Source organism: Stigmatopora argus, chromosome 9 (genome assembly GCF_051989625.1).
Source record: "Stigmatopora argus isolate UIUO_Sarg chromosome 9, RoL_Sarg_1.0, whole genome shotgun sequence".
Lineage (NCBI taxonomy): Eukaryota > Metazoa > Chordata > Actinopteri > Syngnathiformes > Syngnathidae > Stigmatopora > Stigmatopora argus.
In genome coordinates, this window is record NC_135395.1 from 11,235,314 (window position 1) to 11,254,567 (window position 19,254).

The following is a 19,254-nucleotide window of genomic DNA, read 5'->3' on the forward strand; positions in this document are numbered from 1 at the left end:
AGGTGTTGCCTTTACAAGCTATCAGCAAGGACTCCAACATCACTGCCGTGAGGAGGGTCACAGAGTGGTCGCGGGTCATCTCTTCTGACAAGATTTCTGTCTGCTGCTGTCACAATGAACACTATGTCAGTGTTGATACACCATAGAGGCAATGGCTGTGTAATTACAATGCAGTGGTGCCGAGTAAAAAAATATATGCAGTCATTTGTCAGCTTCAGTTGGGGTTATTGCTTTTGACAACTTATTGATATGGCTCTGAACCATATTTTATAGTTTGGCCATGATATTACCTAAAGGTATATGTCAAAGGTATATGTTTTATTAATATTTCCATCTTTGGTCAATCTGCAAATGTCAAATTTGTTCCACCAAAATATCTGAACAAACAACTTTTCATTGCGTTGATATTTTTGGTGTCCATAAAATAGGTCATCTGATTATAGTTTCAATTCAAACTGAGATCTGATAAAATGTGTTCAGGCAGAGGTAGTTTATGGTTCAAGTGTTAATGAGCAGAGGTGTTTTTGTGCAAGACAGTGTCACCAGGTTTTTGACTGCTCATTTAAACTCGGAGTTATGAAATGAATAAAATGAGTCTGGATGGCTTACCCATGACAGGAATGTTTTGACTCTTTTGACAAGCATCAGCGGCAGACAAGCTGGCTGCCTCGCAAATGGCACAATGAATAAAAGATAAATAGCTGCCAGGCAGCCCTTTGGGGCGTGAAGGTCAAGGCCGTCAGGATGCGACCAAACACAGTTTGACACGCATGCACGCGATCTCAGACGTACAGTTGCCACAAACAAATGTTTTTCTTTTTTTGTATTGTGAATGTATAAATTGTCAAATGTCTCTTGACGTGACATAGCGGTAGGTGTTTTTATGCTAATGGTGTTAAACAAAATCTAACGTGAGCATTTGAAACCAGTCGTCTCCGTTTAGATAAATGAAAATAAATGGGCAGTCAGTTAATTTTGGGTCACTACCTTATTAATTTGATGGTACTTATGAGTTAGGTCCTGCTCAAGTTGTTGGATTATGGAGTCGTTTCTGATGTATTTTGGATCATTTTCTGATGATTTTAGGGCATTCCTGTTTGACTTCTTGTTCCCCTAAAATGAACACTGATGCAAAATTAACTCACTGCCTTCCATTTAGTCTAATAGACATCCAATTCATTTACTCTTTCTGTCAATGCTAGACTGGGATGGGCAAATTCATTCAGTCACTCCTGTGAGTCAAAATGGATTGGACGTCCAGCGTCAACGGTGCCCAATGAGCTGACAAAGAAGTGACCCAAAAATGCCACAAAATTCAGGAATGGGAAGTGACCTTAAAACTACAGAAATTTGCCAATGCAGATTAATTTTCTAGTCTTAAATATGGTTTTTAAGAATATAAAGCATCTACCTTGTTATTGTTGTCGATTTCTTAAACTGAAAAGGCTGAAGCTTTTGGCGTGAAGTTTAAATGTGTGTCGTCACGCTAGGGTTTCATCTGCGCTTAGGTGTGGTGGTATGCACTTGCCCTTTAAGATTGCTATCAGTGACCTGTGCTCGGGGCCGGCTCGGTTGTCAAGTTGCTGATGGATGATTGGAGCAGCAGGGAGGGTGGCAGCCTAGGCCTCGGGTAGATATACAGCTCGCGACTCCCGTCTGCTGCGTCTTTACTTTTTCTTAAGACAAATAAATAATGACAAGTTTTTTTGTTGTTGGCGCAACTGTGAACCAATAAAAGTAGTGACAGGAGTTACTAGTTACAAGTTAAATTGAAAGAGAACCTGCATTACATAATTTTTTGTAATGTTCGGTAGTTAGAATGTGGTGGAACGGTTAAGGCTCATAGGTTGTACAGCAGGCTGGAAAAGTGGATGGAAAAAAATGAATTTTCCATGTGGGGAGATTTGCTTTGCAAAACTTTCCCACAATGTTTTCACGCCACTGCAACAATAGTCACATAAAATTGCAGTAAAACTACTCGGCCGAGCATTTTATCCAAAAAGTAAATCTTCCCACTCACCTCTATCGGTAGCGTTAATCGTGAGTAAGCGAGTGTCAAACTGACGACTGAACTTTATGCCGCCATCTAAATTCCCCTGTGTTCACTACCTTATTGCCCCAAGCCGCATCTTTCACTCTGGATTTTACTGCGTCGCCTCGTAAAGCAACTCAGACCCTATCAAAGATGGCCATGTGTTGATGACTTTAAATAATCTTTATTGGCACTTGAAGGAACAGAAAGCAAAAGTCACTGAGGTTCGAGTTGCTTGCGCCACGAATAACAACTCCCGAGCTCCTCGGCAGGGGATGGTATTATTCCTGGGACACACTGCCGCATGGTCACCGTGTTGATTTAAAGACTTAATAAGGTTCACTTACTGAGCTAGACAAGTGAGGCAAGTCAATGAATTTTACGCAATGTAGCCACTAGGTTATTCATTGCATCCTTCAAAGTGGCTGAGAGAAAAAAGATGCTTACGTACAAATACTTATGGTAGTTTCTGCTATCATTTGGATATGCATTATCGAAACTACACTATTGGCTTTTTACGTAAAGTAGATAACTGTAGAAGACTAGAAGATTTTTAAATGTATTTTTAAAGATAGTCCATCGGCAGATATACAATTAAAAATTGAACCGGCCTTTGAATATGCCACACCGGTGGACCTAAATACGATATTTCATTTGGCCACCTGATAATCCTCTCTGAAATCAGCAGCAAGTGAACTCGCACACACACACTCGCTTGCTCTCATGGTGTCATCATCATCCCAATCCTTTGGACTTTAGTGATGTAATCCTATAGATTGACTGAAGCTCATGTGGCATTCTCCTCAGCCTCCATCGATTGGCTCCTAAAGCCGTCAACTTGACAAAAAGGTGATTCTAAAAGGAAGTGTCGCTGTGTCAGGCAGCTATGCTTTTTTTCATTCATTTTATCACCTCCACTGAGATTTTTTTGTGAGATGGGTTAGTATATTTTCCCCAAGTATAATGATATTATTATAATATTGAAGTGCCCTGTAGGGGTTAAATGACAATCATAATCTGTGCATGAAAATGTTAAATCTGACAATGTCTCCCTTTTAGGAAACAGGGTTACTGTATTTCATCCAATAGTGAGAATAATTGCGAGTACAAAATAGGAATCACGTTTGGCGTGGCATTAATGGAGTGAACACTGTAAGGGATGGAAATGTATCACTAATTTGTATTTTAATTATGGAAATTTAGGTCACTGTATTCATTTAAGGCATCTTTGTTCCAAGGCCAAGTCCTCAGAGACTCAATATCTTGCTTTCTTGGTCGAAGGCAGCTCGTAGATAACTGACTTTGTCGTCCTCCCGCTGCCAAGTAGAAGGAGAACGCAGCCGCGCCGGCTGCCAATATGCTGGATGACTCCATACATCAGCAAACATTTCGATTTCCCACCATTCATCCGGCAAGACCAATGAACGCGCTTTCTGCACTTCTAATATTTAGCTGTCCCGTTGACCTGGATACACAAGCTGGATACCATCTAGCTAGCAGGCATTTATCCTTCTCGCTATTCCGTTCCACTTGCAGAGTCTGTGCAAACGATGCCGTTTCCTTGCAAGAGTGAAAATATGTGACCTCTTCAGTTATGAGTCATCTTTTATGAGTACAATGTTAGAGAAAATAGAAAAATTATGGCTTAATGCAGCTTTTTTGTATGCAGGTCTACCCGGGCTATTTGATCAATGCTGCTGACAGCAATGGATTAACTAACACCACTTGGATTTTGGTGGGGATTTTTCCTCGGAATTGTTCTTAAAAAGCCCCAAAACAAATCCGACTCATTCTGAAAGAGAACACATAGCCGGTCATGAAACTACATAGAATAAATACATAAATTTATGGGTCAATATGATATTTATATTGTTATGATTAAATTAGCCAAACATAATTAATTACCTTTGACAATGCTGCCTGCAAAGGTTCAAAGCGAGGAAAAAAGTACTGGTTTATAGTCTGACAAGTATGGTATTTCTAAATAAATATGTATGTTTTGTAAACATGCTTTTAAAATGACTTTAATTATGATCAAAGAAATGTATATTACCATGCCCAATTTAATTTCATTATTTAGCATATTGGGAAATAAAACACATGGTTTGTAACACAAAGCAAATTTAAAGTAGAGTAGCTCAAACTAATTACATTTTGAGCAAATTTTCATAACATTACCAATGTGAGTGGACTGATCAGTCATTTGCCTTTCCACATGGTCGCCGTGGCAATAAGAATTATTCTATGCGGGGAGCTCTAAAAATGTTCCAATGGCAAAGATATTGAGACATTGAAAAAGAAAAAGTCATTGTCAAGTTTCTTAGTACAGCTTAATTATACAGCATCAACTTCTTTATACTCTTAGAACAAAGAGGGTTGCGATAGCGACCGCGTGGAGTGGACTATTCATAGTAGCTTTGATATGAAAAGACGCCCACGAGACGCTGACCCAATCAAAAACTCTGAACTCCACCTCCTCAAGTGCGTGGTAACAACGAGATGAGCAACTGCGCACTTAAGTCCTTGAAACAAGTTTAGGAGAAGCGGCTGGGAGGCACCCTGTCATTTAGGCTGTATTCCCACATACACTTTAATCTGGACTAATCCCCAAAAATTTGTGGTGCTGTAGCCCCACGATTCTTTTCATCCGTATTTTACAGTGTAAGGAAGAGCAGCAAACCAGAAAAAGTCCATTGTGTTTGGTCATGACCAAAAGTGAACTATGGGCTCCTGTCATGAATACACCCTTACGTTTGGCAATTAAAGCTGACTCAAATAGTGCCAGTAAAGTTAATTAAGATCTTCCGTCCCATCAAGAAGTACTCTGGAATAAATGTCGATGCATTCAGTGCACCAGCGTCATGAACGTCTCTCTCACTTTGGAAGGGAACAAACATCCGGGACGCTTAATCGGCCAATTTGTCATACGATTGTTTGGGCTCGGCGTGAGAAATAATGGGCCCATTCCGCCTCCCTAATGAACATTCAAGTCGATAAGGGTCGATCCGGAGCCACGTGTACTATAAATAAGCCTATTGATCACCCAAAAACATGCGCTATGTATCTGACCTGCATTGGACTGCAAGCAAATAAGATTACAGGCTTGTCAAATTGAGATGTAAAGTGTAAATGATTTTTAATGGTTGTGTTTTCTTTTGCCAGCAACTGCATATCACAGCCTTGTCGGATCGATGCTGAATGCGCCCAAGATGAAATATTAATTCAAACAAAGAGAAGAAGAAGAATCTTACAAAAAGGTAAACATTCCTATGACACCCGTCTCTCAGCGCACTGTGAGGAATGAATGCTGGGTAAAAGTGGGTTTTGTTTTCAACCTGATTTATCAGTTTATTAAAACCGAGTAATAGGGCCAAAAAAGGACGTCGACAATAAAAGCGCAATATTACGAGGAAGTCGTTATATTTTTATTTATTGTTTCTTTATGGTACGTAATATGTATGGATGCAGTGAGGCTATTTTAGCTAGTTTATGTTGCGCTGCGCTGCCTCTTAAAATGAACACATAAATGGGGAGTTACGATGAAGTGGCGGCATAAAGCCTTATATCCATTTTAATGTAATGTAGATGTGGCAATAAATTAAGGATTCCCTTATTTGTGAAACACATTCTAATAAACAGACGCAAGAGATTCTCTCAATATTTGTAACATTTGTAGAGCACCCCCACAGTTACAAAAGATTTTATGTTTATGTTGATGAATAATGGCTGTTTTACAGTTGTCTTAAACTTGGGGCACGAGGGAGCTTATGCTTAGCGATTTCATTTATAGAGGGCAGGTCATCCTTCTGTCTCCAGTGGGACGGACAAACATACGCGTTGTTATGGTGGAGGCTCTCCAGGGGCCTTGCCTTCTTGTTTGTGGGTAACTAGGCTGGGGAGTTTGAAGCGACACGTTTCTGGAAAGATCTTAATTGCTTCTCACAGAGCTGTTGTTGTGAAGATGCACGGTATGTTCTGTTTGATGCATTTGTTTTCACATATATACTACCAGAGACTAAACAACTTGACAAATCCAGGCTTCATCTCAAACAAAAATTGGTCTCTCCGTTTGTTTGTTCGGGGCTCCTTTTTTGCTTGACTTAACTTGACTATTCTCTCTCCCCCCAAAAATGGACCAAAATCTAATGCATTTATATTTAACAATACAATTATCTGCACAGTCCTTTCCATTCAAATCAACATTTTTTCCTTCTCTCAAGATCCAGAAAAAACATGTTTGTTTTTATATTTGAACTTCAATGTAGCCGTGAATGAATCATAGGCTACAGAATAGAAGCTTAAGAATGCAGAAACACCAGAAGCAGAAATAAATACTGCCCGTAGGAGAACCTTATGCTTTACATTAGAGGTAGCTTTTTTCTCGTTGCCGTGGTATCAGATTGGTATTCTGTACCGGCATATCCTTAGTTAAGATGACTCGAACTTAAAGTCACATGCAAATATGTAGATTGCTTAAAAAGTGACAGAACCTTATCACATCCCGTTATACTAGAGTTGCTCAAATGACGTTTATCTTTCTTTAAGCCAGCAACTAAAGTTAACCTGAGATTGTGCAGCTTTAAAATGCCAAAGAAGCAACAGTAGCTCTTGCTCCACTTTTTTTGCATAAAGAACTCAAATACTCCATCCTTCCAACCATAATAGTCCATCTGTGATTCCACTCATATAGTTTGTTGATGCCTCTCCATATGTATTTATGCATGTCTTTCGAATTACAGGCCAAGTAAAATGCCATAGGGGAACTGTGAATATTAAAATCCCATACAAATGTCTTGGTACATGTATAATGTTTTTTGTGCTTTCTATCTTTGCGGATACATGCGACAGTTAGTTATTCATTATATAGGCAAAGCACGCCTGCCTCATCGTGAATTAAAACATGATTTATTCATATGGTCACTGTCATATCTTTATGAAAAAGGAAAATGAGTTTGAAGCATTGGGAGCATTTGTACCAAAACGCTGTTTGCTGTGAGGGGCCTGTGGATATTTCATATTGTGAAAATTCTTAAGACGCAGGGATAGAAACCTTCGGCCTAAGCTTAGAATTTGCATTCCCCACTACTCAAATATGACACATTTGCGTGCGTATAATTATCATTTCCTTCGCGGTTATCACATGGCTTTCCGATTGATTGACAGTCATTTTGTTCTTTTAGCTTGGGTTCAAACTGAGACCCTTGGCAATGTGCTGATCTAAAGTTAGAAATGCAATTTCTCAATTTACCGTTTCTTCCTACTTTAAGCGCAGTTAAGAGTCATCACGTAATGTGTTGTTTCAGCAAGCCCAATAAAATGTCTTTGAGCGGCGTGTGAAATCACATCATCAACTTTACTGGAGCGTTGCCGTTTTATCCAGTCCATAAGTCAGCAATGCCCAGAGTGTGCACTTTTCACCGCCTGCATGCCAGAATTGGAAGCTACTTCCAACAGTAACGGAGATTAGACGGCAAGCCACTAATTACAATTGGGAGGCTGCCAAATAAACAGAGACAGTCGGCGTTTGGCTGTTGATCAGTTCTAGATCCAAAGTAGATCTCTTTTGTTCTGTTCTTCTTTGAAAACTTATTTGAATAGTATAACCTACATAATTTAAAAGACTTGCTTCAAATGCCAAACCTTGTTGAAATGATTTAAAAACTAGTTTTGTATAACTTTTGAACTTTTTTTTTTGTTCAAATTGTGCCACTTCAGGAAGTGGTTCCTCTTTCCATTATGTTTCCTCCCACCAATTATAGTTTATCAATAGTAGGCATAAAATCCGTTTGAAGTGGACAGATATCCATTCGTTGAAGTGGACAGATATCCATTCGTTGAAGTGGACAGATATCCATTCGTTGAAGTGGACAGATATCCATTCGTTGAAGTGGACAGATATCCATTCGTTGAAGTGGACAGATATCCATTTGTTGATGTTTTTTTTTCTTTTTTCCCCTGCCCAAAACACGGTATTAGTTTCAAAACCACATAGTCGGTGTGTGCTCAGACAAAACAAATACTTTTTGGCATAAAACTGTTTTTGGCAAACACATGCCAGGATTCATTGAAATTTGACTATAATCCAGTCTGAAAGGCTACCTAGACAGACTATATTAAAGATTACTTTTCATTGCGTATAAATATCCACCGAATTCCATGTATCTTTCAGTAAAGGTCACTGGTTCCTACCTTTGTAGAAACACTCTTCGCTGTGAACGATGGAAATCCTGTGGCGTTCAGAGCAGGAAGCACGGTGCAGCTCGCAGTGGTTGGGGTAGAGTTTTCCGTCAGAGCCACATACGGGCTTGTAGTGAGGTTTGCAGCGGTCTATGCAGTTACACTGCCCTTGGCCTGTCTGCTGGTTGACTGTGCAGCGACGGCCCAGGCCGCAATATTTTCGTCCGCATGGATGCGGGTCACTGTGATGGTCCATCAAACCTTGAAACATGCAAGGGAGAGAACAGTTAAATGTTAAACAATGATCTATATAGCTACCCACAGGATAACAGATGATATTTTGTTCATCACAGCTTTCATTCATATCATTGAATTTCACAAGGAGTTCTTACTGGTATTGATTCAGAGTAAATTTGACTCGAAATAAAAATAAATACATGGGCTTATTGTTTTCGTGATCATCAATAAAAGAGAACAAATCTCTCTGAACGCATTCCCACTGTTTACTTTATGGCAGATGTACTACATTTTGCCTGGTAAATTTCAGATAAGTCAGACCTCGATGGAAGCATTGGACAAAACACGAATAAAATCCCCACACGAAACGTCATGAATTATTTAACATTTGGTGTTGTTTGGTCCTTTTGGAAAGTAAAAGCCCTTCCCCTTTTAACCGATTTAACATTTGAGCAGCTTTGTACCATTTTGATTCCGTACACTAGAAAATAATCCCTAAAAAATGAATGTGGACTCATACAAATCAGGTTTTGCTTGAAAAGTTAACATAGTATGGTCGCATAGTAAGCATAAGCCTTTTTACCTGTCACTTAACCTAACCAGAATTGCTTAATAAAACATTCATAATGCATAATTTGGATAGAATAACTATGAATAGGCAAAAGACATTCAAGTTTGAATGCCAAATTTGTTAGCTACATTTAGATTTACACAAGTGCAGTCATTTTCATCTTTGGACATGGTCACCATTTTAGTACCCTAGAAGGGAAATTGACATTGTTTTCTTTTTGATTTATCAATGCAATGATCAAACCTGCATCAGGTCTCTCATGGACATTATGCGGTACCAAAAAAGTGTTAATTGCAACATTGTATAATGGCAAAACAATACAAAATACTTATCCGCCTACTTTTAACTGGGCAATCTTCAATTCCAGGGTATGCATAGTGGCATAAACAAACCAATTTAGAACCTCTGACATATTCTTTCCAAACACACCCATGCACACACATGCTGTGACCTGAATGGAGACAGTCAATTTGCCACTTTATTAATTCCCGGCGGCTCTCCGGCATAATGATTATTCGACAAATGTGCGTTGCGCATTCGAGGCCGGTATCTTGCGCCACGGGCGGGGTCATTGAAGGGCGCCCTCATTTGTCAAGGCCGCGCTCGTACGACTGTTTGCTCGTCAGACGACATCAGAAAGATGTTTGTTTTCCCATGGCACATTATTTTCTTTCGTTTGGTCTAAGATTAATGAACAAGATATTACACAAGAGCTGCATTTATTCATGTCCTTGTGATGATTGACAGTTGTTGGGGTTTTTTCATGGGTTAGGAAAATTACATTTTTATGTAGTAAATGCAGATTTTACCTTGATCACAACACTGCATTGTTGCATTTCAGTAAAAGTGTAAACGTTTCCCTGGTTTGACACATGCCATTTTCATACTTAGGGACATTTTGCAGTTCCTGTTAGAAGTGTTAACATTATGGTTGTGTTGATGTATCGCATACTTTGTATGCCAGTTGGCTGTTGATATGTTCTTTCCAAGAATCAATATATTTCAATAATATAGTGTTGCTGTATTGAAATGTTGCTCTGAAATATTTTCCTCGTCTGTGGTAAAGACAAATGGTTTGAACCGATCAGTGATGGTGCAAAAAAAGATTTCATTTTTTTCTTCCTTAGTATTGTATATTGATTTCCTGATTCTTAGTATCATTAATTGTAATATCGCAATATTGTAAGAAAATCATTATGGTGACCCTTCTATCGCAAATTGTGTTGTATCCGGAGTTACCCAGATGTTTCCACCCCGTAGTTCCTATAACCGGTTTTGGTCTCTTTCTGGTTCCATAGGACATAGGAACTAGATAATGTAGATGTTTGGGGATTGATTGAACTTAGTATCTACGCCTTTTGCTAAATTTCCACTTCTCATGCAGCATGTAAATCTAATACTTACAACACATAACAAAATAAAACTAACCAAAATCCACCCAAAACAATAATTAGTAAAAGATGATTGGGGTGGTGAAAAATAGACAGATGAGTTGGGGAAAAAAGTCCATTATACGCTTTTACTCAAAGCAGAATACTATGACAGCGACTGTTGTGCAAGTCTCAGCTGGGGTGCATAGTGTGTGTATTTTTAGCACACCTGTTGTCATGCAAAGCCCAAGTGCTAATGTATGCATGGGTTTCATTAAAGAAACCGACGGCCGCGGGTTTGTTTCTCCTCCGCCACCACATAACCCACACGGCTCCACATTTCCATCAAACGTAAGACGGAAAGATCTGTTTCGACACTGTAAAGGCAGACGACGCCCTTTCTGTCAAACCGAGGTTGAAAATGTAAACGCGAGCCCTTGTCAACCCCTCCCCCCCCGAACCATCTTGCCGGCCCTCCCTCTGCTAATTGCTGTGCCGGTGACGGTGACAACACTTGAGCTCCTGCTGGCATAAACAAGTCATGAAGATTTTATGAGAAGCTATTTGAGGCGTAAGAGCTTTCTCCATCCTTTCACAGGAACGCCTCAAACTCGCTCCCCTTTGAAACATTGATGATTTCCACCTCACTGAGGTGGGTTGTTTATTTTTTTTGACAGCAAAAAAAGCGGATTCAATGTAAGGTAATACTGGAGCTTGACTTTTCTCTGGTGCGAATCAGTTGTTGGTTTTGTAAACAGTGTAGTTTATGCACACGGTGTTGAAAGTGTTGTCAACAAAAGAAAGAAATGAAGAATGGCCAATTATTTGAAAAATACGGCATTTCATTCACATCAGTATATCAAACCACTTTGAAAATTCCCTCAGCGCAGATGGACTTTTTTCTGTTTCATTCAAATATTCATTGGACATCAGATCAGACATTTGTCTTTGCATATATATATATATATATATATATATATATATATATATATATATATATATATATATATATATATATATATATATATATATATATATATATATCTATATATCTATATATCTATATATCTATATCTATATCTATATCTATATCTATATCTATATCTATATCTATATCTATATCTATATCTATATCTATATCTATATCTATATCTATATCTATATCTATATATATATATATATATATATATATATATATATATATATATATATAAATAAATAAAGCTTCACCTGAATAGATGACCGTATTTTCACGACTATAAGGCGCACCCTCAATGAATGACACATTTAAATTCTCTTTCCATATATAAAGCACACTGGTTTATAAGGCGCCCTGTCTAATTTGGAGAAAATGTAATTTAAGTGCGCCTTATAGTCGTGAAAATACGGTAGGCATCTGATTCGTGTGGTTTATTTTGTTAGCACTTAGACTTAAAGGTTTTCCACAATGTCCCAAAATGCTAAGAATTAGTTGTTGTTTTTTAATTTTGGAAACCTAACATTAAAAAAAAGAAACAGCCAATGAATTTTAATGAGCCATTACCTGCACATGGACATATCTCAAGCAGTTCCTTCTTAGAACTTTGCTGATTAGGATTTTCAGCTTATTAAAACAGCAACCTTTTGAGGATATTCTACTGTAATATTCGCTATTTATGTATGCTGGAGGCCATTTATGTGACTCATTCATTTGTTTTATCAGTTCATTTTTCCAATTAGACTAAATGCCTTCGTGTTTAAAAAAAGTTTAATGAGATTATCCTGCAAATGTGTGCAGCATTATACAAATATGCTTCATTCCATAAAAGTCCTAGCAAATCATTAACGCAATTTAAATGGCAGGTTGGACAAACACAGGAGAAAAACACATTAATGGGGTGCGTAATTGTTGCAGCATTATTTCTTGTATGACTAATAAACGCTGTGGCTCAGCAGTGGCTTAGCAGTTGCCTTTTTTTAAAATGTCGGATTTGAGTGGCCTCAAATGCTTGCATTGTTGTCTGCTTTTGCCAAAGTGATGACATTCATCAATTCAAGAGATTTTAAACATGATTAGGGGAAAAAACAACAAGCTTGTAAGAAAAAAAAATACAAACATTAAATGAAAAGTACACAAAGTAAAAAAAGATGTCAACTGTTGAGTGAAAAATATTTTTAAAAAAACATTTATAAATAAACATACAAATAAAATAAATTGATAATCATCATCAAGTGGTTAGTGCGTCAGCCTAACTTGTGCTTTGTCCTTGTGCCCTGCGATTGGCTGGCCACTGATTTGGTTTAGCTGGGATAGGCTCCAGCACCCCAATGACCCTTGTGTGGATAAGCGGTTTGGAAAATGAATGAATGAATAATCATTTTAAAATATTGAATTGAAATCCCAGAATATTCAACCTAAAGAAAAAATAAGAAATGCCTTATATGTGACACAGAAGAATTATGCACACATGACATTTGATGCAATACAGCAAGTTTTTGAGTAAAATGAAGGAAGACAGCTGACAAGCTCATTTTTTTTTTGTCAGGCACAGTGACAAAATAGGCTTGGGCAACATACACAAGCCCCCCCAAAAATCAGTAAACGCTTGCCAGTGTTCTCTCTAATTGGGAGTCCCCACGCCGAGTGCTAGCCACAAAAGCCTGACTCATTAGTTTACAGGCAGTATTTAGCCTGGCAGATCAACCCGAGGCTGGCTCGCTATCTAAACATCCAGTCGTCCGTCTGTCATCCATCCATCTGTCTACCTTTCCAACAACTAACCCACCCTTCCATGGTATGACATCACGAGCTGATAAAAGACAAACACAGCAGAGTTGGCCTAAAATGGGACTCTTCAATGCAATATTTTGTCTATCCAATTTAACTTTTTCATGCACATTTTCACCCTTAAATATCTTGACCATGTTCACATTGTACAAAGGTCTCAATAGTGTGGCATGAAAAACAATATTTTTAAGCTCCCATTGGAGATCCAATTGTAGTATTGAGTGTTGTCTGCATGTAATTTGCAATGCGCAATTTAAAAAAAAAGGACATAATTTGAAATAAAATCGAAACATTTTTTGGAATGAACCCTTTTGGGGATTTTTTTTAATATTAATGAATAAAAAAACTCAAAACAAATAGGTAATAAATATGAATATTTCTAAATAACATTTAAAATTGAACTGAATGGCTGACATTCTATCATGCATATCAATGTGCATATTGTACTAACTACCACAACACATACTCCTGACCTGGGCCGACAATGAGTCAATTAAACTAATGCTAACCTTTGTTGAAATCACTGTCCAATTATGCAATCACCTGTTTGCATATTTCGGCAAGGCACACCAGAAACATAGAAGTCGTTGTTAAAATGAATCACTAGATAAAAACCATCATACAATGTTACATATACCCACTACATCTGTCAAAGTAAAATTGCACACGACATACTGTGGATAGATGTAATCAATACCTTTTCAGTGACGCACTCGAAAGCTGCCGCTTGTCAAGTCGAGTACAAGTAGCAATTTGGAATGAAAAGAAGCAAATTCGTGCCTTACAAGGCCGCGGGGGCGTAATTGGAGATTGCACATGGCTAATACGGAAATGTCCGCGATCGTGTGGATTCCAATCAATGTGACCAATATGTCCAAAGACACGTACGTTTTAATAGCGTCTAATCGTGGCCCCATAGGACACATTCTCTGATAACATCTCTTTTGTTTGCCTCGCTCACTTGTTGCTTGTCTCGTGAAATTTTTTTGCAGGGCCCTCTTGGTTCCTTTATTAAATAGAGACAATCTTTGCATAAGGCTGCTTGTCTAGCCATTCAAAGCCTTTCTTCAGAGCTTTTCTTTAGTGTATGTAGATGTGGTTTTATTGTCATCAGTAGTGTCTTAGTCTACTTTGAAAATCCTTGCAAAGAGGCGGACACCGCTCATAAAAGTGAGGCATTAAGACTCAATTGACCTCACATTTGTGATCATCAGAAGCCAGTGTCAGTGCGCGGGGTGAACTCAGAATAATTTATGACATTCTCGCCAATGGTGGGGCGGCAGACGAGTTGCTGAAAACGGGCCAGAGCGAGACCTCCCCTCCAGGCGTGTTATGCTAATGCGGCGTCCGCAATTACCGCCGCGACCTTGGTGACGTCCGGTTGAGAAAGGAGAATTTCGGTGTCGTTTGAAGTAGTTTCTGTACTTTTGTTTAACTACTTTTCATGCCTGTGCAATGCCTTGTCAGTAGGTTTAAATTTAAAAAAATCAAAATGAAAAGTTATATTGTGATGGTACTTTTTGTTTCTTTGCTTTTAGTCTGAGTTGATTTTTACTTGTTATTAGCAGGAATATGCACTGCATTTTTTTTAAGGTTGACTAGTTTCATCGCATTCCGTTTCTATTTAGCAATATTATACGGTGGTTAACTACTTAATACTTGCCTGTACATTTAATAAAGGTTTTATGAGCTTTGGATGAGTGGATTTACATGATTTCCTATGGGAGGCTCTCTTTGCTAATTAAAGACACGCATACATAATGTGTATGCGCTTTTAAGATTTTCCATTAATTAAATAGAGCTAGGGCATCAAGGCAGACAAGAGGAGACATATCTTCTAAATGATATTCTATATCTCTTTTCCATAACATAAAAAAAACACGTCCTTTAACAATTTCCATAACAATTTTTCCAACCGTGTTACCTTCTGATTAGCAACACATAACTTTACGTACTTAGTTGCGTTTGCTAAGTGTCAATGTGCAACATATTGTACACTGTGGTTCATTAAGTACAGCCTTTGCAGGGAGTCATAACTAGTCATGTTTTGTGAGACGGTTGAAACAATGAGTTCATCACAAAGGAAAACTTACCCCTCATTTTCGGGTTGTCAGGGATTCCATCCTGTGGGATAAAGAAAAAAAATCAATCGTTGAGTGAGCCTGATAGCCATACTGTTATTTTCATTAAGGTCCCTGCACTTTTTTTATTTTATTTTATTTTATAAATACCAAGGGCACCCTAGGCCCTTCCAAATTAGATTTCCAAAAAACAAATATATCTCATATTTGTTTCTATATATTTTGAATTGAATGAGCATGAACAAAGTTACAAGCAAGAGCAAATATGTAGTAACTTATGTCAGACCCTATTTATAAATGTTGCATGGTGCTATTTTTTGACTTTTAATACTGATTCCATCATGCAATTTTCTCCTTTTGGCCACCAAAATTTCCAAATAAAAACAAAAGCGTGAAGTAAACAATTACGTTAACAACTCCACAGCCGGCGTTTGTTTTCACACCACGGAATAAATCGTCTGCTAATAAGTCGGTCGAAGGCGAGTGGCAAAAGAGAAGTAGTGCATTTACTATTGCACAAAAACACAGTTTGCTACATCTCCAGCAGCATGATGCATGAATTTGGAAGAATTCGTCATAAATATTTGATTTTTGCAACACTTGTTCTTGTTCCTGGCCAGAAATTTCCAGCCTGGCTGGCTGGGAAGGTGTTAGGAAGAACAAAATGCATTATGCAACAAGTCAATAATGAACAGCCACAGCTGAATGCCTGCTGAAAATAGGAAAATGGGTAACACAAACGCACAGACCGAAAGAAAAATGACTCATTCCAACTAGATATGATTCACGGCAATTAATGATTTGCATTCCTCGTACAATAAGAGAGGATTCGTTCTGATTGTGATATGATATCAAATATAGGAATTCCATTCATTCCTTTTCAATATGGGATTTTTCCCCCCTCAATGGTAAGCAATATGATTCACTCCAAAATTAACAGGAAATGATAAGATGGTGATTCATGCCTTTCCAGCTGGCATTAGAACCCTCCAAATCTGGTGCGCTTCAATCCAAATCTGATACAATTGATTGTACAATGATATTCAATTTGCTTCAAAAATGATACAATGTGATAGGATTAATTATGCTCCAATTTCACTCAATTAGCAAAGATATATTTGCCATTCATTTAAGTTGTGAGAGAATACAAGTCACTCCAATTGATATGTGAAATTAACTTTATTTAGCATGTAATGGTCTTGCATCACGCGATATATATATATATAGGATTCACTAACTACTTTCGTATGATATATGTATTTTTTAATCTTGATTTTTCACCTGAAAAATGTCGCCAGGTACTTTTTTTTTTACTGATTTGGTGTAGGCCATGTGAGCATGGCATGAATGGACCTATCACTCTTTGCCACTCTATTTGATGCGCCTTCTCGATCGCATGACATTTAGCAAAACTCCACAGTTCGGAGTGATTGTCTGGGTATATTTGCATATGACACACACTCAAATACATCAACATTTAGTCCGGGTCATATTTGCATATGACACACACACTTAGAAACATCAACACTATTAATGATCCATTCGTTTAAAAAGAAAGTGATTTCCCTGAGGCTTTTCACGCTATCAAAGCGGTTCGCTTTTCAGCTGTAGAGGACGCCATCCAGTCTAACCGCTGGACGGGCACCCACCTTCTCTTTTTGGCCTTTTCTTCTGGTAAAACCTGGTCACTCCACCAAAACATCATCCACACAAGTCAATTTAATTCATACACAGATGTTGTATTTTGTTCGAGGACTTGATTGTAGTTTTGCCCTTTTCAAATTAATAACTATTAGAAATCGAGATAAAGCAAATTGGTTTAAAATGATTCGGAATCTGAAAAATGTATTTCCATTTTAATTTGGTTGTTTATCATGTTCTCTAGTGACAACTCAATTCCCTCCCTCTCGCCACATGCCCCCAAAAGTACACAACATAACCCCCCACCCCACCCATGCACTACAACACACACACACACACACACACACACACACACGCACTGCCCCTCCCCATCCGCACTCAACCCATTTTAATCTGGATTAGCAGTGTAGCCAATGTGCCACGGCCAGCCAACCAGCAGGTTTTGCGCGAGGACGCGGTTGCCCTCTTGCCTCCATTTTGTTTGATTGTCGACATCACTGCATGCGATTAAGTGTATTTTTTAATGTTTAATACAACAAAGCTTTCTCTCTTTTATTAAATCTTACATTCCTGTGTAATTTCAAACTCTTTAAAAAAGTCTATTGTTCACGTAGTTTCTATTTGTAGGATGTCCAATCCACATCAATTGGAAGGGGTGAATGAACAATAATCCATTGAGTTAAGATTGTTCTAGTTCCTAAGTATTTTTATCCTATTGCATAAAATGTCCAATACACTTAGACAGAGAAAAATACAGATACAAATTAAAAATAAACATTTTCCTTTGAGGGACTACAAACTTGATCAGGGATTGGACTGCTTTCCAGCAGATATAACCTTTTTCTTTTCCATATTTTTCAGTCCACTTACTGAATATGACAAGTTTCTGTAAAGTTTTAGACATAAACAGAGTGAAAAAGGGGCAGAGTGCCCCCAGAAAACGCTATCTAATCTGTCTCCATTGATCTAAAGAACGTTTTTCTTTGGTGGTTTTGATTTTCTCGCAGGAATAGTTCAATATTTACTTCCTGCTTGTGTCAGGATTGGAAGGAAAGTAATGATAAAGCATAGCTGTCTGAGAAACGCATTTCCTTCTTTGATTGATGTAGTTACCAATGAGCGATGGCACCGCAGTTAAGTCAGATAAAAGCTGATTATTGTTGATGTTGCGGATTTCTTGAGAAAGTACAAGATGGTGTCCAACAGTTGTAACTAGCACTTTAGACTCAATCCGCATTGATTTTTATTTTTTCTTTCGGGGTGGATGGTGGAAAAAGGCAAAACTATCATGTCTTACACTGCTGCTTTAAGGTTTTCTTGGATTTTAATGATAGCTATGCTGGTGCTTTTGATCATCTTGCAGAAAAAGTTCAGCCTTCAATATGTTTTTGTGCTACAAAATGTAGTCATGCTGAGGTTCACCCTGAGCCTGATAACAGTATCGATTTTCATTATTAAGCCTTTTCTGTAACTTTTTAAATGGACTTACTGGAGTATTTCATAGCATCTTTGACAAGAAACATAGGAAGGCTTTGGAGAGTAGCAATTCTTTCATTGCTGTTTGGAAGTTTCCTGTTGCTCTGACTTTTGTCTTTGTATTTTAACATCTATGGTTTTCTTGATTTCCCTGCTGAAAAAGTAAAACATTTACCTTTCAATTTACTGCATATTTGAAATGTCGCGATCATGTACTTTTGTCCCCTGCGAGCATTTATTCAGTTGATTGATTTTTGTAGCCGATGAGGGATAGTGCTTCTATTCAGCAAGATAAAAGAAGCCTTTTTGTTGTTTCTTGCTATGTTAGCACACAGTGGCACCAGTTTGAATCTTTGCCACAAGTTCTCTCACCATGACAAAAAAAATGAGAACGGGAGTATTTGTTCAAAGTATAGAAACGATCTATCTGATCTATTTTCAATCGAAGTAAACAAACTCAAAGCAACATTTGAATCTTTCTTCTTTAGTTTGTATGCATCTTGGGTCTTCTGTTATTTTTACATCAATGCTGCTTCTTTGAATTTCAATAGCGTGTTTGTGATTATTTCTGTTTATCCTTAGAAAGAATAGCAACAGTGTCAGTGCAACAAAAAAAAACAAAAAACTCAACTCCAACCAAGATTAAATATCTCCTATGTGACTTTCAGCTTTTGGCTGTGTTGCTCAGCTGAATTGTTTGCCACCGCTTTTATGCCGACTGCCCTTTTTGTCACACTCTGCTCATTTCTATTCAGGCTCGGGACTTGCTGAGTTTGGCGGCACTGACCGAGATTTGATCCCGCGCCGCCTGGATAAAAGGTAATGGCATACCACTGTACAACTACCTTGAAATTCAATCAAATCAAGGCATTTTATGATATTAATCTGATCTCACCTTGCAG

The 19,254-nt window shown here is 38.0% G+C and overlaps 1 protein-coding gene across 2 annotated transcripts in view; it reads right to left on the minus strand.

Moving 5' to 3' along the window:
• The window catches only part of fstl5 (follistatin-like 5), a 58,769-nt gene that overhangs the window by 30,680 nt on the left and 8,835 nt on the right, over window positions 1-19,254 (minus strand). For both annotated transcript variants that reach the window (XM_077609105.1, XM_077609104.1), the window contains exons 3-4: window positions 15,248-15,278; window positions 8,222-8,470 (exon numbers count right to left, since the gene is read on the minus strand). In XM_077609105.1, the coding sequence (XP_077465231.1) occupies window positions 8,222-8,470; window positions 15,248-15,278 (280 nt within the window). The remainder of the gene's footprint in view (window positions 1-8,221; window positions 8,471-15,247; window positions 15,279-19,254) is intronic.